General features: G+C 35.5%; 1 protein-coding gene across 1 annotated transcript in view; it reads right to left on the minus strand.

Annotated features, from left to right (window-relative positions):
* The window catches only part of CCDC178 (coiled-coil domain containing 178), a 323,190-nt gene that overhangs the window by 228,843 nt on the left and 69,058 nt on the right, over positions 1-25,289 (minus strand). Inside the window, exons 13-14 of the mRNA XM_049770918.1 lie at positions 22,254-22,399; positions 6,754-6,913 (exon numbers count right to left, since the gene is read on the minus strand). Coding sequence (XP_049626875.1) covers positions 6,754-6,913; positions 22,254-22,399 — 306 coding nt within the window. The remainder of the gene's footprint in view (positions 1-6,753; positions 6,914-22,253; positions 22,400-25,289) is intronic.

A 25,289-nucleotide genomic window follows, 5' to 3' on the forward strand; every position in this document is an offset into this window, starting at 1 on the left:
AACACACAAATATAGCAAAATATCAGGCTCTTTCTATATTTTTATAGCATTTCCCAAACTTTAATGAAACTGAAAAGCCTTGTGCTAGTTAATATAGAAAAAAAAATAAAACCTTTTTACTCTATTTTAAAAACTAGCAAATTTCAGATGCTGTTATCTTTGTAAAGTGCAAAATAGAAATAGAACAATAGAATAACTGGGGCCGAAGAGATAGCATGGAGGTTAAGGCATTTGTCTTTTATGAGGAAGGATGGTGGTTTGAATCCCAGCATCCCATATGGTCCCCCGAGCCTGCCGGGGGTGATTTCTGAGCGTAGAGCCAGGAGTAGCTCCTGAGCACTGCTGGTTGTGACCCAAAACCCAAAAAAGTAAATAAATAAAGAACAATAGAATAACAATTTTTAAACATTGCTTTAGCCTTACTTTAGATTGTTCCTGTAATGTATTAAAATTTTAGTAAAACATAAACAATTAAGGTATACTTATGAATGCAATTAATATTAGGAACTCACAATTACTATGAATAGAAGAGAACTAATCCATCTATGCTATTACTCTAAAGAGTGTATTTCAAAAGTATCAGCCCCACTAATAAAGTTAGTTACTTAGAGAAGTTAATATACAACATGTATGTTGAGAGTATAAAAATGTCATAAAACTGAAATTAACAAGACAGTGATTGAAATTAATGACTCTAGAGAGATAAAAACCAAAGAAGTTAAAATTAGTCGTTGATTCTGTTTAAAAATTTAAAAAGCACACATAAACTTCATTGAATATAGTTGTAGCAATAATTCTGAGATATATCTGTAATTATAAGGTGATTCAAGAGTGGTGAAAAATCACAAGTGACATCAAGAAAACTGGTCAGCTACATGTAAAAAAATGAACTCAGGCCATTCTTTAATGACATGCATAAAAGTCAAGTCAAAATGGAATAAAATCCTTTCTATCGGATCTGAAACCATACTTTAGGGGAAAACGTAGGCAGAACTCTTTACAACACTGAAGCTAAAGGCGTCTTCAAGGATGAAATACCTGATCAAGCAAGTAGAAGCAAAGATAAACAAATGGAATACATTAAACTGAGAAGCTTCTGCACTTTAAAGGTAATGGTGAACAGTATACAAAGACTGCCCATGGAATGAGAGAAAGTATTCACAAAATATTCATCTGATAAAGGGCTAACATATAAGATATATAAAACACTCTCCATACAAATATGGGAGAAGAGATGAACAGAAACGTCCTCAGAGAAGAAATATAGGTAAATAAAAGGTATACTTTAAAAATGCTCCACACCATTAGTCATAAGGGAGAGGCAAATCAAATCAACAATGATATCATCTCACACCACGGAGAATGGCACACAAAAAGAACAAGAATAAGCAGTATGGTGCAGATGCAGGGAGAAAGGGACTCTCAATTACTCAGTCTTTTGAGAAAACAATATGAATAGTCCTCAAAAAGGTGAAAATTGAGTTTCTATTTGACCCAGCAATACTGCTTCTGGGAATAGCCAAGGGACTTCAAAACATAATGTAGAAAAGCCCTATGGACTCTAATGTTCATTGCAGAACTATTTACAATAGCCCAAGTGCTTGAGAACAAATGAGTGGATAAATTAAATAGAGTATATCTACACAACAGAATACTATGCAGCTGTTAAGAAAATGAAGTTATAAAATTTACTTATACTTGAATGGATATGGAGAATAGTATGCTAAAAATGAGTCAGGGATTAGAGATATAGACATAAATGATTACACTTATTTGTGAAATATCAATATAATATAGTAATATATTATCCATTAACTAAGAAATACCTGTGTTTTTTTTATAAATTCTTTAATTGAATCCCCATGTTACACAGTTACAAAATTGTTCATAATTCAGTTTCAATCGTGCAATTTTTCAATCATGCATTCCATTATACATGATTCACCAGTGTATATTTCATGACAACAGTGTTCCTAGTTTTCCTCTTACCTTCCCCCCTGCCTTCCCCATCTTATCTCTGGGGCAGGCATTTTTCTTCTCTTTTTCTTTATTTCTCTATTTCCCTCTTCCTTTAATTGCTTTTAACAACTGTGGCTTGCAATATTGTTACTGAAGCATTATCATACATAACAATTTATAAAAAAACACAGGTATTTCTTAATTAATGGATAATATATTAAGCAAACTTTCTAAATATTTCGTTCATATTTGGAAAATATTTGTTCATATAAAACATATTAGCTTTTTATTCTGGTGTAATTATATACTGATTTATTGGGTCTGTTCCAAAACTTCAAGTAGTCCCAAATATGAAATTACCTTTCCTTTCTAGTCCTCAAATTAAAAGTATCTTTCTTCAGAGATACAAATTACTTTTAAAAACAAATGTGAATCTAACACATTATTGTATTAAGTTCACATATTTAATTCTTCTTAAAGTACTTTTATTGAGTTGCTAGGATTAATAATTGTACTAATCATACTTTTAATGTAAAACATGTATATGTACATTTTATATATAAATTTTGTATACATTTTTATATATGCATATTTATATATTTTTATGCATATATCATCATATATATAAACATCAGTTATACATAAGAACCATGCCCACCACCAAAAAATCCATTTTCCTCCTCAGTGTTTCCAGGATCCTTCCTCTACTGCTATATAAATCACTTTTTATAGAAAAAATATCTTCAGTTATGATGACTTTAAACATGCTTGTTTCCTTTTTTTTTTTTTTTTTGGTCACATTTGGCAGCACATAGGGGTTAATCCTGGCTCTACACACAGAAATTGTTCCTGGAAGGCTCTCAGGACCATGTAGAATACCTGGAATAGAACCCCCGTTTATCCTGCCTCAGTCATGTGCATAGCAAACGCCCTGCCATTGTGCTATCTCTTTGACCTCTCCCTTTCTTTTGACTTTAATCTCACAAGTGGGAGATTATCTCTCTTTTTCTATATCTCTCTTATTGTAGAGGTGCTGACACCTGCATTTAACTGATATTTAATTATTATATTTGCTGATATTTTGGGAAGAATACTTCTGCAATAGTGCTTGAGACCTTTTGGCTACTCCTAGTGATGCTCAGATCAGCACTATGGACGTGAGGGTTCAGTTTTTGGATCTGATTTTACTGCGTTACTTGGACTTGATGGTGCCGGAGGCCTCTAAGGCCACACCAGAAGGTAATGAAAAGATGGCCCTAAGAGGAGCAGCATGCAGAGTCAAGAGTTCAAGCCAGGGGCCGGAGAGATAGCATGGAGGTAAGGCATTTGCCTTTCATGCAGAAGGTCATCGGTTCGAGTCCCGGCGTCCCATATGGTCCCCTGTGCCTTCCAGAAGCAATTTCTGAGCATGGAGCCAGGAATAACCCCTGAGCACTGCCGGGTGAGACCCAAACCCCACAAAAATAAATAAATAAATTAATTAATTAATTAAATTTAAAAAAAGTTCAAACCAGAGTGTCCCATAAAGGGAATGTGCTTTACTACTTTGATCTCTCTCCATAATCCGAATCAGCATTTTAAAAATAAATATATTAATTATGAAAACCATATTCCATTTTTTAAATTAACCATGTAATATAAAAAATTGAAAATATTATATTGAAGGCAAATATTTTTTCTCTGGAAAGTCACTTGTAAGTGCTCTAAATGTTTCTGTAGACCATAGGTTAAGTTTAAATTCACTGTATCTAATATATCAGCTTACTAGGACAGGGACATGTGTGATTCAATTCAAATGTTTTCCATATCTCCTATCTTGCATTATAGAAACTGATTTTAGGATTTTGATGATATATAATAAATGCCTTAAATATAGTGGTCTTTGGAGCTGGAGAGATAGCATGGAGGTAGGGTGTTTGCCTTGCATGCAAAATGATGGTGATTTGAATCTCAGCATCCCATATGGTGGTCCCGCAAGCCTTCCGGGAGTGATTTCTGAGCATTGAGCCAGGAGTAACCCTGAGCACTGCCGGGTGTGACCCCACCAAAAAAAATAGGCGTCTTCATAAAGTAGTTATATTAATAAAAACATGGTGAGTGGTTTATAAAATAACATTTTTAAAAACATAAGTCTTCATATTAATATCTCAGTCACACATAGGTTAATTATTTTTATGATTTTAGTTCCTGGCTAGACAATGAGGCCATGAATAAATTTTCCTTTAAGAAGTCAAGAAAACAGGGCCAGAGAGATAGCATGGAGGTAAGGCATTTGCCTTGCATGTAGTAGGACAGTGGCTCGAATCCTGGCATCCCATATAGTCCTCCTGAGCCTGCCAGGAGCGATTTCTGGGCATAGAGCCAGGAGTACCCCTGAGCACTGCTGGGTGTGACCCAAAACCAAAAACAAAACATACAAAAAGAAGTCAAGAAAACTTTATTGTATAATTTGCTATTATTGGGGCAAAGTAAGTCAGGAAAGCAGAAAATATGAACAAAAGAAAAGAAATTCTACAAAGTATTAGGAGATTGTCTCTTCTCAAACTCAATTGTTATGTTGTCTGCCAAACTGCTATGCTGTTCACAATAATGTTATTCCATATTATATTCTAAATTAAAGATAGGGAATACTCTAGTAAGGATTGGTGTGTGTGTGTGTCTGTGAGAGAGAGAGAGAGAGAGTGAGAGAGGAGAGAGGAGAGAGAGAGAGAGAGAGAGAGAGAGAGAGAGAGAGAGAGAGAGAGAGAGAGAGAGAGAGAGAGAGAGAGAGAGAGAAACAGCAGCAGGAAAGGAAGAGGGAGAGGGAGAGACTGGCCTTCAAAGTAGAAATATTCACTAAAGTAGGCTAGTGCAATACGAAAAGTAAGTATCTCTGAGAAGTTCCAGTTTATATTGTAGATAGCAAAAACAAGATAGAAAAAACAAAAACATTTTTTATGCATTTAGTCAACAATGAATATTTATTGAGTGCTTTCCTAGATTTTTGAATACAGAGATTAACAGAAAACCTTCAGTTCTAGTAGTGAATATATTTTTAAAGTAGGAAGTAGACAAAAACAAACAGGTGAACAAACCATGCTGACCTAGAGATCGATGCTAAGAAACAAATGGGCCTTAGGACAAGTTCATGTGACTGGATGCAGGGACACTTCCTGGTCAGACTGCAGAGACAGATATTTGGTTAAAAAGATATATGTCTTAATTACTTAGAAGCTAGTTGAGCAACTTTTTTCTTCATATATATCTGGCTAGCCATATTTTGTCATTTAACTAGTTACTGATGTCCAGACAATAAATGATTATTGGAATCCCACTGCATTGTTAGTACCAGTATGTTGGGAAAACATAGATTCAAACAACTAATTGCACTGCTGTGATATAAAGTATAATCAGTGACTTAAACAAGGCAGTACATTACATCAATTTTCTTATTCATTGGTTTTATTTGAGTCTAAATTTTTCTAATTCTTGTGCAATATTTGACCATCAAAGTTCCATGAACTATTCTGAGAAGGCGTCATCTATTGCCACTAGATGGCACCAATTATTTTCATATTTTTTGGCCTAAAGAAACCAAACAAACCCAAACCCTACACTTTTCCATTTAAAATAGCCACATTTAAAATGGAAGAATGTTACTTGTGCTACTATTTGAGTGTTATTTATATTAATCATTTTTACATGATATATTACAGTAATGTTCATTCACTCATGTTTATTTGATGCATATTTGTTTTAAATAATTTTGTTGGCTATATTAACAATGCTTTTGAAAAATATATACGGATAAGAAAGTGGCTGAATATATTAAATATATTACATAATTGACTAAATATGTTTGAAATCATCTAACACTAGCATTAGATTCATTTTTTAAATATTCACAAGAAATTATTTTGACAAATTATGGTAGAAGTCTGGAATTTTTAGAATTTTGAACTGTAACTAAAAGGAGAATTTTTAATATAATGAAATTATGTTTGTTATAAAACTTAAATAAAATATTACAGTGTATCAGTGTATAAAACATGAAGTAATCAAAACTAAATTTTATATTTAGTCATATTCAATATTAAAATTTGGTATATGTGACTATCATACCATATCAAATGAGGAATACATTTTAAATGATTTTATTTCTTCTTCTTCTTCTTTTTTTTTTTTTTGGTTTTTGGGTCACACCTGACAGCACTCAGGCAATATTCCTGGCTCTATGCTCAGAAATTGCCCCTGGCAGGCACAGGGGATGCCGGGATTCAAACCACCGTCCTTCTGTATGAAAGGCAAATGCCTTACCTCCATGGTATCTCTCCAGCCCACATTTTAAATTATTTTATTTCTAACTAGGAAGTTGACTGTACAATTAAAACACAAAATTTTTCTAAAAGAGAAGCGCTATTAATAACTATTAATTAAATTAATTAAACTAATAATGAAAACAAATTATTTTAGTTTTTCAAAAATGACATTAAACATTCTATTTTATTAAAAACCAAAGTGCAATTTTTGATATATCTAATTAGAAATAATTTTAGAATAAATGTTTCCTACACTTTTCACCAATAGACCCAAAAATAAAACAAAATACATGAACAAAAGGAGAATGCCTGGAAAATAAAAAAGTATAATAAATTGTACAATAACTGAGAAGAAAAGTGAATTATATAACTCATTAAAATTTTTTAAACCCAAACATATTTGCAACCTCAAAATGGAAAATGAGTGACATACTAGTTGCTCATTTAATTTTACTATATTTCCATCACTCTTAAGTAGTTCAAAATTGGTACTCACTTTAATATTTACCAGAGTTTTGATCCTCATTGAATAGGTCTGCTTAAATCCCTGTTCATCCTCAAGTAACCTCTTTTGACAGTTTTTTTTCTCATCTAAGAAGTATTTGAACACAAAGTGTATTTGTTCCTTTTTATAATTAGTAGTTTCAAGGTCATCTCTAGGAAAAAAATATTTTAATTCATATTTAATTCATTTAATTATTAATTAACTATTCATTAATTAATGAATTAATTCATTTCACTATTTAATTCATATTTTTATTTTCTAAACCATAATTTATAATAGAATAAAAATATGCCATACTGGTTAAATTTTTTTAAATACTTTGTTAGTGACCTCAAAATAATGCTTTTTGTTTGTTTGTTTATTTGTTTGTTTTGGCCACACCCAGTGTTACTCCTGGCTCTGTGTTAAGAAATCACTCCTGTCAGGCTGGGAGCCATTGGGGATACTAGGGTTACTGTGGATAAAACTGGGTCTGTCCAGGGTGGGCCATGTGTAAGGCAAATGCCCGATCACTGTGCTATCACTCTGACCCCCCAAATAATGCTTATCTATAGTCATATGTGAAGCTAAGCACTTGGAGCCCACACACTGCTTTCCCTAGTTCCCTAAACACAGAGTACACACCCTGACTTAATCCCCTAAACACAAAAGGACTCACACCGTACTTTCCCCTAACCTGAATGACTGAGACATATTATAAATACTACATTCCCTTGGTGCAAATCCCGGTGTCCCATATGGTCCCCTGTGCCTGCCAGGAGCTATTTCTGAGCACACAGCCAGGAGTAACCCCTGAGCACCGCCAGGTGTGACCCAAAAAGCCAAAAAAAAACAAAACAAAACAAAACAAAAAACTACATTCCCACCTAAAATAAACTTAGTTATTCACCCAAAGTTACTTGAGAATGGTTTTTTTGTAAGCGCTCTATGACCCGGTGATCTGACATCATGGATGACATATAAAATATATATTCATTTTATTTATTTATTTATTTATAAATATCATCCTGTTACCTGCGGTGGTCAAAAGAATGTTAAAAATACTCATGTTACACTATTTGTTTCACACTTTGTTAATATTTGTCAAATTCTGATATTTTTATCTCATGTTGGAAAGAAATTGATATCGGTATCAAGTATTATTGACTATTCAAATGGTATCATCATTTCAATGAAAGGACTATTTGCCTATATTTTTGTGGGAGTATATTTCTGTATTCTGAGTGTTATAATAAATCTATTCACAAGATAAAAAAAGAAATTATTATATATAGACTTTCTATTTAAAAAAATAAAAAAAATAAATATCATCCTAAAAAGCCTATCATTACTTTAGATTGTCCAATATTTTTATGGCAAAAAAAAAATGAGTGCTCTAAGCTAGAAATCTCTCAATTGCTTACAAGTATGTCATAAGGAAAAAACTGAAAAGCTCAGTCTTTTTATTTTTTCCTTACCATAAGGCAAATTATAAAAATAGACATCATGGACAATAAATGTTCAATATACCTACTCATTACTGAAGCAATCTTAGAACTAAAGGAGTCAAAAGAATAGTTTGTTTCTGCCATAAGTCTGGAGAAATTTAGTAGTCTCTTGGTTATTTATGTAGCATGTATCAGTTTTCCTGTCATTCCAATAAAATTCCTTTTTGAGAAATAGTACCAAAGAGACCTTGCTGAGGTTAAGCACTTGCTCTACATAGGACAAATACTTGTCTGATCCTCAGCATCATCAGAAATGACCCCGAACAGAACAAGGAATAGTTCCTGAGTGGACACTGATGGTGTGGACCATATGCTGCCATCCCCACCCCAATCTTTATTTCCAAATTGAAATTTCTTTTATAGAAGTTTTAATTTCAATTTTATATATACATGTATATATATATATATAGATATATATCTTTTTTGTTTTTTGTTTTTGGGCCCACACCTGATAATACTCAGGGGTTACTCCTGGCTATGAGCACAGAAATTGCTCTTGGTTTGGGGGACCATATGGGATGCTGGGGAATCGAACCACTGTCCATCCTAGGTTAGCGTGGGCAAGGCAGACACTTTATTGCTTGCACCACCGCTCCGGCCTCTATTTTTAAGCCCAAAGAATTTATTAAGTAAAACCACATATAGAAAGAAAACTTAGGGGAAAGAAAGGTAAAGAGAAAAATCATAAGAGAATGCCGAACATTTGTGACTATGGAATTTTGAGCTAAGACCTGGTTTCGTCCATTTTTTGTAGCAGTTAAATAAATGTCTTTAAGAAACATTTCATTTGAAGTAAATGCAGGATCACTTTTTTGAGACCTATTTCTTTTCAAATGAAAAGGATACTGGAGATAGAAAAACAATACAGCAGTAGATCACTTGCTTTGCATATGGCAAACTCAGGTTTGACACTGGCACCACTGAGTCACACCAGGTATGGCCTCTGAGTACTAGCCAGGAATAAGCTATGAGTACAAGGCTCAAGCCCCTCATCAAAATTAATAAGAGTTAATAATCTAGATGCTATATCTCATATAAATCTTTGCACATAACATTTATTCAATGAGTATTGCCCCCCTTCTGAGTATGTCATTACCAACATTTTAAAGATCAGGACAGTAGATTCACAATGGTTCAAAACACTTAGTTTAGATTACACTACAGTAAGTTAATGATCTTTTATTTACATTTTTATTGTGGTACTAGTAAGTTATTGATCTTTTTTTTAAATTTTATTGTGGTAAAAGTAAAATACAAATCTTTCACAGTAATATTTAAGGCACATAATATTGTGGTAAAAGTACAATTTACAGTAAATTTAGGCACAATAGTGACATGAATTGAGGGGCATTCCCACCACCAGTGTTGTCCTCCCTCCATCCCTGTTCTCAGCATGCATCCCACATCTCCCTCCTTTGCCCCCCATAATGCTAATGGAACTGTTCCTCACTTGTACAGTTTGTTGTAGATTGGGTATCAATTCTGTTGTAGTTGACTTTGGATGTGGTATTCAAGTCTGATCATTTTTTATTTCCACCAAATGAACATATGACTGTCTGGTTCTTGTACCATGGGGACAGGGGAAGGCAAACAAAAAAGAGAAAAACTAGGAGGAATCTATCTAAGTGTCATAAATATCCATTTAGAAGAAGGAAGGGAAACAAAACAAAACAAAAACAAAAAGGGAGTAACAACAAAAATACAAAAAGAATAAAAAAAGAATAAATAAAAACCAAATCCATCAGTGACGGCAAAAAACAAAAACAACAAAAACAGACCAGCAACTTCTTAAAAAAGGTGATGTTTCTTCTTCCTTTTTTGCATAGGCATAGTGAATATTGGGGGAAAATTAGAACTGGAATTCCCTTGGCCTAAGAAATACAGGGTTTCTCCGTCCTTAAAGCATACTGCCATGGGAACAACTACAGGCTCTGTACTCATTCATTTACAATAGAACCTAAATCTTATCAAATGATTCCCACAATGCTGTAAAGGGAATTCCAGGATTTCCTCCATACATTTAATTAATCAATAGATCATTCTAGAGCATTTACTAAGTGTAAAGAATATTGCTATTCAGTGGGAAAACAAAGGGGCAAAATTTGCCCTCATTTAACTGATAGTATATCATACAGAACAGAATTTCTGCCAGAGATTTCAATAATTCTTAGTGAAGTTGTACTAGGGCACATTTTGGTGCTTTGGGGAGTCTGTAGCAAGAATATATATTTGAGTGAATAGAACTTGGCAAGTTCTGTGAGGGAAGTGATTGTTTGGCTGAGACCTGAGACCTGAAGAGTGATTTTTCTATAGAGATTCTTCCAATGAGTGGGAGGTTTTACAAAGTTGTTATTAAAACATGGTCTGTTTAAGAAACTGAAAGTTATCCAGGACCTAAAGGTAAGATTAGAGAACAGAAGAATGGAATGTAAATGAATAGCAAGGAAAAATGTGGTGCTCTCTATAGAGATCCAAAGAGTGGGTTGTTGGGAGTTCAACAAGACATTTTATTCATTTTATAATATTTTTATTTAAACACCGTGATTACAAACATGATTGCATTTGAGTTTCAGTCATAAAAATAACACCCCCTTCACCAGGTGCAGCAGTCCCTCCACCAATGTCCCCCATCTCCCTCTTTCCCCTCTCCCTGCCTGTATTCAAGATAGGCCATCATATATAGTATATATAGTATAGTTATTTCTCTAACTGCACTCACCACTTGTATTAATTATTAATTATAAAGTCCTATTGTTGAGGGTGATGATGAAGCCTTTTTGGCTCTGGTGGGTCAGAAGGTTTCAGGGTAGCAGCTGCTAAATAATTTCACAGGCTTTAGGAAACAACCAGCTTTACTACAAGGCCCTATTCAACACATGTGGGTTTTAAGCTAAGCTTTATTAAGCAGCCTCCATCAGCAGCCCTGCATTCATCCTTCCTGTGTCCAAACTCTCTTTGCTGCATCTGCCTCTCCCCCACCCAGGCAACCCCTTAATTACCAGCCACAGACCCCTCCCAGCTGTGGGTGGGTCTTACCTTCCAGGTGAGATAGACAGGAAGTTAGGGAAGAGGTAAGAACTACTCTTTGTAATGAGCTTCATCTCTTCATCTGGTCCTTCTGGCCCTCATCTCTGGGTGCTATTACAATAATATCTTTTATTTTTCCTAAAATCCATAGATAAGTGAGACTATTCTGTGTGTGTCTCTCTCTCCCTCTGACTTATTTCACTCAACATAATAGATTCCATGTACATCTATTGTAGAGTCTAGATTTTATTCTTGAAACAAATGGTGCTACAGCTCTCACATTGCATAAAAACTGGGTCAGAAATGTAACTCATTCTCTGCCTGCTTCTCCAATAAGGAATAAATTCCCAAATGAGATTTTTTTTTCTTTTTGGGCCACACCCAATGATACTCAGGGGCTACTCCTGGCTATGCCCTCAGAAATCGCTCCTGGCTTGGGGGACCATATGAGCACTGGGGGGATTGAACTGTGGTCTGTCCTAGGTTAGCCAAATGCAAGGCAAATGCCCTACCACTTGCGCCACTGCTCTGACCCTCCAAATGAGATTCTTGGAAGCGTGCCATCACATAAAACTATCTAAAGACCAGCATGATAGCTGGTTTACATATTTTTCTTGTTCATTTTAGCTGTGCTGTAACTTTTCTTAGACAGAAAGAGTAAGACTTGACAGAGGTGAGTCAATAACATTGGCATAAAAAACTTGAGTCAAAAGTGAGTTTCCACCATAAAGAACTTGAGTCAAAAGCAGTTTCCACCAGGTATGTATGCCTTGTCAAAAATCAAGGAATCTTGGGTACAAGTTCTTAAGTCTTCAATACTGAGAAAAAGTTACTGGTTTTTTTCATAGTGGGAAAGTGTCAAAATAAGCTAGAATAGAAGATTTGAAAACTAAAAGTCATCATTATCATGGTGCAATGATATATTTTGATTAAATAAAGTTGATAAGAATGTGATTGATTATACTTAAGTGAGTATGTAGATTAAGGCATTCCATTAGGATAGAGGACAAAGAACTTATTCTGTACCCACCCAACTTTGCTTTTTTTGTTTGTTTGTTTTTGTTTAGTTTTTTTGGGGGGTCACGCCTAGCAGCATTCAGGGACTACTCCTTGTTCTGTGCTAAGAAATCACTCCTGGCAGGCACAGGGAACCATATGGGATGCCGGAATTCAAACCACCTTTTGTCTTGGATTGGCTGCATCCAAGGCAAATATGCCCTACTGCTGTACTATCTCTCGGACCCCATGTACCCATCAACTTTGAACAGGAAAGCAAGTTTTCAATTTAGCAACAGTTATTAAGTAGGGGAAGAAAAATTATACTGTGTTCATATACTGAGTCAACCAATCCTGTGCCCTTGGCATGAACCTCCTACTAAATATGACACATGTCATTGTTTAAGCTTGTGTGTGAGTATATGTGTGCATGTGACTCTTTGCATATACTGACATTTGCCACAAAATATCTCCTGGTACAGAAGTAAAATTAGTATTTATATAAAGTACTAGGTTAAGAAAATTTTAATTGTGAAAATCATTTTTTTTTGTTTGTTTTGTTTTTGGTTTTTGGGCCACACCCGGTAACGCTCAGGGGTTACTCCTGGCTATGTGCTCAGAAGTTGCTCCTGGCTTGGGGGACCATATGGGACACCAGGGGATCGAACCGCGGTCCGTCCAAGGCTAGCGCAGGCAAGGCAGGCACCTTACCTTTAGCGCCACCACCCGGCCCCGTGAAAATCATTTTTATGGTGAAAATCAGTAGCTGTATAAGGTACAGATTAAGAAAATTTTACCAAAATATGGGGCCGGAGAGATAACACAGAAGTAGGACGTTTGCCTTGCACGCAGCCTATCCAGGACGGACAGTGGTTCCAATCCCAGCATCCCGTATGGTCCCCCGAACCTGCCAGGAGCAGTTTCTGGGTGTAGAGCCAGGAATAACCCCTGAGCGCGCCGCCAAGTGTGACCCAATCCCCTCCCCAAATAAGAAGAAAATTTTACTCAAAATAAATATTATTTATAAAGAATTATCAAAGTTGATGGGCAACCTAAGATCCAAAAAAATGCAGGACTGCAAAAATTCAGCAGTCGTACTTTACACATCCACATTTTATGTCTATTGGTGTGGAAATTAAGACACTCAGATGTCTATAATGGTTAATACACTACAATTTTTGAGGAACTAAAATATCAGCAGAGAGCAGAGTGGTAGTTGAGCAGGTGAAGCTATTGTTTTGCAAACAGCTAACTCAGTCTTGATCACTGACACTGTCATTCCCTGAGCAAGTTAGGGGGAATGCCTTAGTGTAGAACCAGAAGTCAGTTCTGAGCACCACTGGTTATGGCCTAAAAACCAAAAATTAAATGAATAAAATATCCAGGTAAGTTTTAATGTAATATCTCATTAAACATAAGACTAATCTTATAAGAGCACAATTCCTTTAATAAAATACAAATAAGAAACCTAAATTGCAATATAATATACATGTAAGCAAATAATCTCAAGTAACCAAAACCAAAGCCTTTTATATTTTCTTCCAGAGATCATCACTTTAATAATTTAAATATATACTTTGTTCTATACATATTTTGAGTTTGAGTTATACTTAAAATCCTCTTATTAGTGGTAAATATGCCTATTGTATATATTATATCTAAGCAATGTTTTTTACTCTGAGTGATAAAAAGAAAAAAAAAACCACTATAATTCTATATGTTTGAGGTAGGATTCTTTGACTTTATAGTTAATAAAAAGTTGTATCCAGAATGTGGCAAAGCTATAAAGCACCATCCTTGCAGGTGTGAGGTCCTGGGGTTTAATAACTAGCACCACATCACCTATCACTGCCAAGTATAGGAAAAAAAATTATTTTTATTTTTATAAAAGTATTTTTTTAAAGAAAGCTACAGGGGTCAAATAGATAATATAGCAGGTATGGTGCTTGCCTTGCACTCAGTCAACCTGGGGTTGAATGCTGGAAACCTACATGGTCCTCTGAGTCTGCCAGAAATAATCCTTAAGCAGAGCCAGGAGAAAGCTTTGAACATTGCTAGGTGTGGCTCAAAACAAAACAAAAAATATTTTAAAGGTTACAAAAATTAAGGACTTCTTTAGTTGATATATGTTTTAATATATTTCATATATATTTTTATATGCAATAGTTTTTGTAAAGGTCATCAAATAAGAGTATATTTATCAATTTGTTTCTCTTTTATTGATACCTGGCTGTAAAATAACCTTGCACGCTGTATCTCCAAGCCCAAGTGAATATCTCTAAATCAAGGTCGCACATGAAATAATTCAAATCAGGCTGAGGGTGAAACATGTATAGTCTGGCAGTCTTCTACCTAGTATGGAGCTCCTGCTGCCTGCCAGAACTACAGTTTTTATTGAGTACAGGGACTATCCCTGAGTGGGGCAGTAAACCTACCCAGGTTTACAAGTTTACAAGGTTTACGATCTTTTTGGGGGTATAACCAAGTTGTAAACAAACATACAAAGAAACCAGGGATGATCTTTGTTTTTGGGTAAAATAAGATGTAACCCAGCACCTGGCACTAAATTAATGATAGGCTATCAACAAATAGTAATTAACTTAATATGGTCATCTATTAAAAAAACAGTAGCTCATTCCTAATATATTTAATCTGCAATTATCTTTCTTTCCAATCATACTTTGAAGAATCAATATGCACAGTTGAAAGAGCACATAATTTGGAACAGAAGGGACCTAAACTGGAGCTACTGCTACCATTAAAAGGCTGTTCAATCTTAAAGCAATCATTTAATTTTCTTGAACTTGTTTTCTCAGTATTCACTTAGAAGCATTTTTTATATAATTTAAAATTTTTAACGCTGACTGAGAAGATGAGCACATATTGATCTATTAAGTACCTCGCTGGCTTATTAATAACTCAAACAATGGAGCTTTAGCTAGAAAAAATACCTTTCTTCTAGATAAAATTGGCTAAATCTATGTTAAGAGATGCACTTCAGCACTGTTTTGAAATCTGTTACCAAACCATGACAACTACCAAAATATCAATGGAACTTTAAATATTAGTTGGCATTGTCCGTCATCACTGCTAATTTGTAGAGTTGTTAATTAATATTAGAATATCAGGTTTTATTTCTCCTTTTCCTATGGGATTTATGTGTTGTCACTATTAAAATTTCATTCCCTGGGTCATGGGAACCACATTTATTGCAGAAGCAATATAATCTAGCAACTAGATGGAATAATTAAAAATATTTAAAAAACAAGAATACAAAATAAGTAAGTTTCATCAGTCTATGAATAAACTTTGTAAGTTTGTATGAGTTATAGAAATCATTTTTATATATTTGAGACCTCAAGTATAGTAAAATATATAAAAATGTGTATAAATATATTTTAATATAAATATTTTTCTTGTGTGGCATGCTGAATAATATTTACTTTCTTTCAGCTAAAACTATACGATCTATATAAAACTATATTTTACTCAAGTAACAATAACCAAACAAATCTGTTGTGTATATTGATCTGATTTCTTTATGGCATATTATATATGTCTGTGCATATTATATCAATCTGTGATAACTGTTTTCATGAATTCTTATGCCCCCACATTTTGTAAATATTGCATTTGTCCTCAATATTTCATCTGAACTATCAGTTCTAAATGTGATCAATATTTATTTCTCCAGTAGTCCTCTAAGCACTAGTCTCAATATGTTAAAAAAATAAGTGAATAAAAGCCAATGAATAAGAGAAGAATATATAAGTTCTACATGAGGGCCTCTAAATATACTACATCTAGAAATATGATCAATCTTTAAGCAAAGGTCATTTTTTAATCTTCCCTTCCCTAAGCAAAGGTCTTAATAATCTTTATTAGGTACACCTCAGACTAATGAATAGACTGAATTATGGACTTCTGAAGAAAATCAGTATAAATAAATAAAGTTTTATAGAATATCTACTTCTAAAGACTTGCTTTAAAATTATCGTTCTAAAATTTTGGGTAGAAAACAGTGAGAATTGAGAGCATAAAAACCGGCTAACCTTTGCAAAAGCTGGCTCCCTGTGTGTGACACCAGGCGGGGAAAATCCGCGAAAGTACACCGGCCCAGTGGGGCTCAGCTGTGAAAGACTGTGAGTGTGACCTGTCTATGTCTGTCTACTGTCCTCTTGCGTGAAACTCTTGCGAGTGGGGCAAAAAGAGGCTCAGAGGAGCACGGCCGCTCTGCTTCGCTACGCGGCCTTGCACTCTTTCTAAGGAAAGAACTCCATTGCAACAAGAAGGAAAAATCACACTAAGAACGGCGCTATATCACAGAAGCAAACATTTCTCTCTGGACTGTCTTCTCTGTTGCATGCTCGGGCCTAAGATTTGACCCAGTGTGAGGCTTCATCCACGGAGGACTCCCCTCCCTTAGAGGCAAGTCAGCCCATCCAGAAAGGGAGGAGCCAGAGGAGTGTGCTGCCTACATCATATAGACAATGAATACACTACAACACGTAGAAAAACCCACAATACAAGTGTGACAATGGGGAAACAACGCAGGCCAGCATCAGACATAGAGAATGAAGATGACAATTCTGAGGACCAGATAATGACTGAACAACTAATCAACCTCTCAGATAAGGACTTTAGACTAGCAATATGGAAGGTGCTCAACAGACTCCAAGAAACCATGGATCGAGTTGAACAGAACACTAATAAGAACCAAGAAAATATGAAGGCAGAAATGACAAAACTCCAAACTGAAATAACATGTCAACTAACAGGACTGAAAAAGTCAGTAAACGAAGTGAATGACAAAATGGATAAGCTCTGGGACAGGGTATCAGAAGCTGAGAATAGACTTGGTGCTGTGGAAGATGAGATACATAACAATTCCATACAGCAGGAGAGATTGGACAAAAAACTTAAAGCAAATGAGCAGACAATGGAAAAATTAGTCAAAGAATGGGAACAGACGAAAATAGAAGTCTATGATAAGATCAACAGAAACACCTTAAGAATCATTGGAGTCCCAGAGACCCAGGAAGAAAATTTCCAGGAAGAATCAATGGTCAAGCACATCATTAAAGAGAAACTTCCAGAGCTAAAGAATATATGTGATCAAATCCTGCATGCCCGAAGAGTACCAACCAAAAGAGACCCCAGAAAAACCACCCCAAGACACATCCTAGTCACAATGACAAATCCCACAGATAGAGACAGAATTCTGAAAAGAGCAAGATCAAAAAGGGGAAATCATGTTCAAGCAAGCTTCCCTGAGATTTACAGCAGACCTGTCACCAGAAACGCTCAATGCCAGAAAGCAGTGGTGGGATATTGTGACAAGACTGAATGAAATGAATGCTTCACCCAGAATACTATACCCAGCAAAACTCACTTTCCGGTTTGATGGAAGAATACATGGTTTCACAGACAAAAAAACAGCTCAGAAACTTCACAGACACAAAACCAGTCTTAAGAGAAAAACTGAAAGACCTAATCTAAGACAAGACTACCCAAAAGACACACCAAATTTTGAAATAAAGATGGCGTTAAATCCCAGGACAATTCTTTCTCTCAACGTCAATGGACTAAATGCACCAGTTAAGAGACACAGAGTGGCTAAATGGATCAAAAAACTCAATCCAACCTTCTGCTGCCTACAAGAAACGCACCTGAATAGTCAGAACAAACATAGACTCAAATAAAAGGCTGGAGAAAAGTTATCCAAGCAAACAACACCCATAAAAAAGCTGGAGTGGCCATACTAATATCAGATAATGCAAACTTTATACTCAGGAAGGTTGTAAGGGACAAAGACGGACATTTTATATTAATCAAGGGGTACGTAGAGCAGGAAGAATTCACTCTCCTAAACATATATGCACCGAATGAGGGGCCAGCAAAATATTTAATACAACTGTTGACAAATCTGAAAAATAATATCAACAACAACACAATAATTGTGGGGGACCTTAACACGGCTTTGTCAACACTGGACAGGTCAACCAGACTGAAACCCAACAAGAATATACTAGACCTGAGGAGAGAAATGGAAGAAAGAGGCCTAGTGGATATATATAGGACACTCCATCCCCAGAAACCTGGATACACATTCTTCTCCAATGTACATGGGACATTCTCCAGGATAGACTACATGCTGGCACATAAAACATACCTCCATAAGATCAAGAGGATAGAAATTTTGCAGACTACCTTCGCTGACCACAAGGCTCTGAAATTATTTGTGAACTCCAAAGGGACTCAGAAGAAACACTTTAACACCTGGAAGTTAAACAGCCTCATGCTCAATAACCAGTGGGTCCTAGATGAAATCAAGGAGGAAATAAAAAGGTTCCTGGAAACAAATGACAATAAAGACACAAACTCTCAGAACTTATGGGACACAGCAAAAGCAGTACTGAGAGGAAAATTTATAGCTTTGCAAGCACACATCAGGAAGGAAGAAGGAGCTTACCTGAGTAGCTTAATGACACAGCTAATAGAACTAGAAAATGCTCAACAAAAGGACCCAAGAATAGGAAGACAGAAGGAAATAACAAAGCTGAGAGCAGAAATCAACGAAGTGGAAACTCAAAAAACAATCCGAAAGATCAACGAAAGCAGAAGTTGGTTCTTTGAAAAAATAAACAAGATTGATAGACCACTGGCAAAACCTAACAAAGAAAGAGAGAGAGAGAAACTTGATAACTCGTATCAGGAATGAAAAAGGAGAGATCACTACTGATATGACAGAGATTCAAAGGGTAATCAGAAACTACTTTGAAAAACTCTACGCCACTAAAAATGAGAACCTGGAAGAAATGGATAAATTCTTGGACTCTTATAATCTTCCACGGTTGAAGGAAGAGGATGTAGCTTATCTAAACACCCCCATCACCATTGATGAAATTAAAACAGTAATCAAATGTCTGCCGAAAAACAAAAGCCCAGGTCCAGATGGATTCACTAATGAATTCTATCAAACTTTCCAAGAGGACCTACTGCCAATCTTGGCAAGACTCTTTCATGAAATTGAACAAACAGAAACACATTCCAAATAGCTTTTATGAAGCCAACATCACCTTGATACCTAAACCAGACAGAGACGCTACCAAAAAAAGAAAATTACAGACCAATATCACTGATGAATGCAGATGCAAAGATCCTCAACAAAATCCTGGCAAATAGGATTCAATGCCTCGTTAAGAAGATCATCCACTACGATCAAGTAGGTTTCATCCCAGGAATGCAAGGCTGGTTTAACATCCGTAAATCTATCAACATAATACACAACATCAATAACAAGAAAAATAAAAACCACATGATCATATCAATAGATGCAGAGAAAGCATTTGATAAGGTCCAACACCCATTCTTGATCAAAACTCTCAGCAAGATGGGAATGGAGGGAACCTTTCTCAATATAGTGAAGGCCATCTACCACAAGCCAGTGGCAAATATTATCCTCAATGGAGAAAAACTGAAGCCTTTCCTCTAAATTCTGGCACAAGACAAGGCTGTCCTCTCTCACCACTCCTTTTCAACATAGCACTGGAAGTACTTGCTATAGCGATTAGGCAAGAAAAGGATATCAAGGGAATCCAGATAGGAAAGGAAGAAGTCAAGCTCTCACTGTTTGCAGATGACATGATACTCTACTTTAGAAAACCCTAAAGACTCTATCAAAAAGCTTCTAGAAACAATAGACTCATATAGCAAGGTGGCAGGCTACAAAATTAACACACAAAAATCAATGGCCTTTCTATATACCAATAGTAATAAGGATGAAATGGACATTAAGAAAACAACCCCATTCACAATAGTACCACACAAACTCAAATATCTTGGAATCAACTTGACTAAATATGTGAAGGACCTATACAAAGAAAACTATAAAACTCTGCTCCAAGAAATAAGAGAGGACACACGGAAATGGAAACACATACCCTGTTCATGGATTGGCAGGATTAACATCATCAAAATGTCAATACTCCCCAAGGCATTATACAGATTTAATGCCATCCCTCTAAAGATACCCATGACATTCTTCAAAGAAGTGGATCAGACACTTTTGAAATTCATTTGGAACAATAAACACCCTCGAATAGCTAAAGCAATCATTGGGAAAAAGAATATGGGAGGAATTACTTTTCCCAACTTTAAACTGTACTACAAAGCAACAATTATCAAAACAGCATGGTATTGGAATAAGGACAGGTCCTCAGATCAGTGGAATAGGCTTGAATACTCAGAAAATGTTCCCCAGAGATACAACCATCTAATTTTTGATAAAGGAGCAGGAAATCCTAAATGGAGCAGGGAAAGCCTCTTCAACAAGTGGTGTTGGCACAATTGGATAGCCACTTGCAAAAAATTGAACTTAGACCCCCAGCTAACATCATGTACGAAGGTAAAATCCAAATGGATTAAAGACCTCGATATCAGCCCCAAAACCATAAGATATATAGAACAGCACATAGGCAAAACACTACAGGACATTACAGGCATCTTCAAGGAGGAAACTGCACTCTCCAAGCAAGTGAAAGCAGAGATTAACAGATGGGAATATATTAAGCTGAGAAGCTTCTGCACCTCCAAGGAAATAGTGCCCAGGATACAAGAGCCACCCACTGAGTGGGAGAAACTATTCACCCAATACCCATCAGATAAGGGGCTAATCTCCCAAATATACAAGGCACTGACAGAACTTTACAAGAAAAAAAACATCTAACCCCATCAAAAAATGGGGAGAAGAAATGAACAGACACTTTGACAAAGAAGAAATACGCATGGCCAAAAGACACATGAAAAAATGTTCCACATCACTGATCATCAGGGAGATGCAAATCATCAGGGATATGAGATACCACCTCACACCTCAGAGAATGGCACAAATCACAAAGAATGAGAATAAACAGTGTTGGTGGGGATGTGGAGAGAAAGGAATTCTTATCCACTGCTATTGGGAATGCTGTCTAGTTCAACCTTTATGGAAAGCGATATGGAGATTCCTCCAAAAAACTGGAAATCGAGCTCCCATACGATCCAGCTATACCACTCCTAGGAATATACCCTAGGAACACAAAAAATACAATACAAAAACCCCTTCCTTACACCTATATTCATTGCAGCTCTATTTACCATAGCAAGACTCTGGAAACAACCAAGATGCCCCTTCAACAGACGAATGGCTAAAGAAACTGTGGTACATATACACAATGGAATATTATGCAGCTGTCAGGAGAGATGAAGTCATGAAATTTTCCTATACATGGATGTACATGGAATCTATTATGCTGAGTGAAATAAGTCAGAGAGAGAGAGAAAAACGCAGAATGGTCTCACTCAACTATGTGTTTTAAGAAAAATGAAAGACAACCCTTGTAATAATAATTTTCAGACAACAAAAGAGAAAAGAGCCTGGAAGTTCCAGCTCACCTAGGAAGCTCACCACAAAGAGTGATGAGTTTAGTTAGAGAAATAACTACATTGAACTGTCCTAATATTGAGAATGTATGAGGGAAATGTAGAGCCTGTTTAGGGGTACAGGCGGGGGTTGGGGGGGGAGGAGAGGGTGATTTGGGACTTGGGTGATGGGAATGTTGCACTGGTGATGGGTGGTGTTCCTTTTATGACTGAAACCCAAACACAATCCTGTATGTAATCAAGGTGTTTAAATTAAAAAAAATTAAAAAAAAAAAAAAAAAAGAAAACAGTGAGAATTGCTGAAGTGAAAAATATTATTTTTATAAGGAATGGAAGTCTCTGATACTTAGAAAAGAAAAAGTATTTCTAGCAATTAACATAAAAATAAAAGCAGAACTCAGGAATATTATTTTAGCCAAATTTTGAATATCACTTAAATTCACAATAAAATAGTGATTAAAAATAGATCATTTTCAGATTAACTTTTAAATGTGGAAATTTTATCCTATATTCTAAAGATGCACTAAACATTAGTGTTACATTCAATTTAATACTCACTTTGAGTTGCCAATTAACAGATCTAAACTTTTTCTTTCCTTTTTCATTTCTCCTAATTCCATGTCCAGTTGATTTATTTTTGTTTGAAAGAGCGTTGTTTGGCTCTTAGCAGCTTCTATTTCTTTTAAAATGTTAGATTGTTTTTCCTGAGGGGAAAATTATAGGGATGCTTAATTTTAAAATCCTTTAGGGACTATTATGTTTTAATTTGTGATTAAAAACAAAATAGTAACTTATCACAGTAACCACTTAGTTTATGTTCTCTTCTTCATTTTCACATCTGATCAGATCTACTGAAAAAGACAGAGCTCTTCTCATCCTTCTCTCTCTCCTCATTTTTTCTTTTCATCCCTCTCCTCTACACTAACTTAACCTCCTGTCATACACATACGCACATATTAAAAAATATTTTCTTTAAGCTTGTAAAATATGTAGCCATGAATTTCAAATATTCACACTGAAGTTGACAAAGATCTGGTCTTTTGAGCAAGAGAAGTTGATATTCAATACTAGGTTCAATTTCCCAAAGCTGGTCTATTGGATACTAGAATGGAGGTTTCACTGTACGCCTGTTCCAGGATTCCTTCCTTCATCACTGCTGGTCTATATCTTGACTAAGTGGCTGGCTGCCTTACTGAACTTTTCTCCAAACTATTTCTAATGAGAGCTACCCTGCTTCTCAAATACACACCATCAATAACTCATTCCATGGATCTGACCTACTGCTCTTTTGGGCTCTTTTTATCCTACTTTTTCCTCTATGAGACTTAATATGTTTATTTTTTTAATTTCTATGGATTTCAAGAATGGTTAATCTTTTATATTGACTTTTTAATAAAAATCTGTCACTTAGTGGTCTCAGGTGCTTTAGTGGAGAAATAAAAAAGATCAGGGGCCAGAGCAATAGCACAGCAGTAGGGCATTTGCCATGCATGCTTCCAACCCCTGATGGACCCCGGTTCCATCCAAGCATCCCATATGGTCCCCATGCCTGCCAGGAGTGATTTCTGAGTGCAGAGCCAGGAGTAACCCCTGAGGGCTGCCGGGTGTGACCCAAAAATACAAAAAGAACAACAACAACAAAATAATATCAGAACTAAATATCCAAACCAAAGTCAATGACAATAGAATAAAAAGACTGAAGTTTATAACAATCTAAACTTAAAATCAACCTGTTACACTGGTAAGCCAGGAAGCTAAGGTGAAGTTATGGGAAGCACGCTAGAAACTTTGGTGGAGAGAGGTCAACACCGGTGGTAGCAAAGGCCCTAATTCACTTTCACTGTATGCCTGAAATACAGCTATGTAGGGCTTGTATCACAGTGGTCTCAAAAAATAATCAGCTACTTGTCCAAGGTATTAAACATTGTGTATAATAGTTTAATACTCATTTGAACATTGACTTTTTGCTGAAAGTCTAATATTGTTCTGAAAGTCTAACATTTTCCACATTACAATTAGTGATTTTCTGCTGACTGATATACATACTTGAAAAAATATTCATCACATTTTGGGGTTTGAGAGATAGTACAGCAATCATTACCCTTGCCTTACACAGGCCAACCTGGGTTCAATCACTTGTATCTTATATATTGCCCTGAACATCACCAGGAATTATCCCTGATCACAGAGCCAGTTGTATCCTGCTTATTTTTTAATTTAAAATTTATGAATTATTACATTTTAAGTGCTTAATAATAATTGGAAAGACACTAATTTGAAACACAAACTAACCTCTTATCTCTAACTATCTGATTGATAGTATTTTCTCTAACATTGAGTAGATAAAACACATAGTATTATTCAATCAGATTGTCAACATATAATGTGCACTTATATGCTATATATAATGCATATATATTTTAATACAGTTGACTATCTTCTGTGGGGCCACTATCAGTAAGACTTTGGTAAACATAGCAGAATATTTTCTTTTTTAGAATCAAAATATTAGATACATGAGACAGAACTCAACATCCTGAAATGCATAACTTGCATGTATGAGGTGTCAAGTTGGATTGCTGGCATTGCCTAACCCTCTAACTCACTAGGTGTCACCTGGTGAACTTGAAACATCACCAGGTGGTACGGGGGCTTCCAAAACTGCCAATCCAAAGTAGCATCACCTTAGTAGTAATACCTTTGTATCACCTTGGCCTATCCTATAAATCTTTCTTTAGAGTTTATATCTTCAGTTATTTCTGCATAGATAATAATGTGTATTTCTATTTCTTAACACAGTAGCAGATCATAAAAATGTGACCTGAAAATCTTTCTAGAACTAGAGAGATAATATAAAGAGTAAGGACATTGCCTTGTTTGTTATCAACCAAGGTGTATTTCCCATGCATCACATATGGTCTCTCAAGGGTCTCTAGGAATTATACCTGAGCCCAGAGATAGGCATAAACCCTGGTAAACCCCAAAGAAAAACAATAAAAACAAATTAATTAGAAAAAATATTTTCAGTTGATCGATGTATTTTTTCTTTAAGCCATTTTTCATTGTTTCTGTTATTGAATTCTTACAACATTGTAGTTGATAAAAGTAATCTGTATTTTAAACAGCATAATTTAATGGCATAAATTCTAGGGCAATTGTCTGATACAGTAAATTTTAATTCCAGTACTAATAAGCTCTGCGATACTTTCTTTAACTACCATAGTTTGCTAGATTACTTAATTTAGACATCAAATTATTTGAACTCTACAATGAAAAAATTTATAGCACATACTCATAAAGTTTTTATGAAAATGAAATACTTAAATGCATCAGGAGGTAGTTTTTAAGACTGGGGAACATGCTCTGGGTCATGTGTTCCATTCAATGTCATTACGTTCCTACAGTGACAGAGTATAACTTTCAATGGTCCCTGAGAAATACTGAGATGGCCCCAGTGATTTCCAATCATTGCTGGGCCCAAGTTTAGAACTGTCCAAAACTGTCCAGTGTTTTAGGGACTGTCCTCTAGAATATCTAGAGCATTTCTAGGGAGGATTTCTTTTCCCAAAATAATGAAAAAAAAAAAGATTCTAC

Source organism: Suncus etruscus, chromosome 3, assembly GCF_024139225.1.
Source record: "Suncus etruscus isolate mSunEtr1 chromosome 3, mSunEtr1.pri.cur, whole genome shotgun sequence".
Taxonomy (NCBI): domain Eukaryota; kingdom Metazoa; phylum Chordata; class Mammalia; order Eulipotyphla; family Soricidae; genus Suncus; species Suncus etruscus.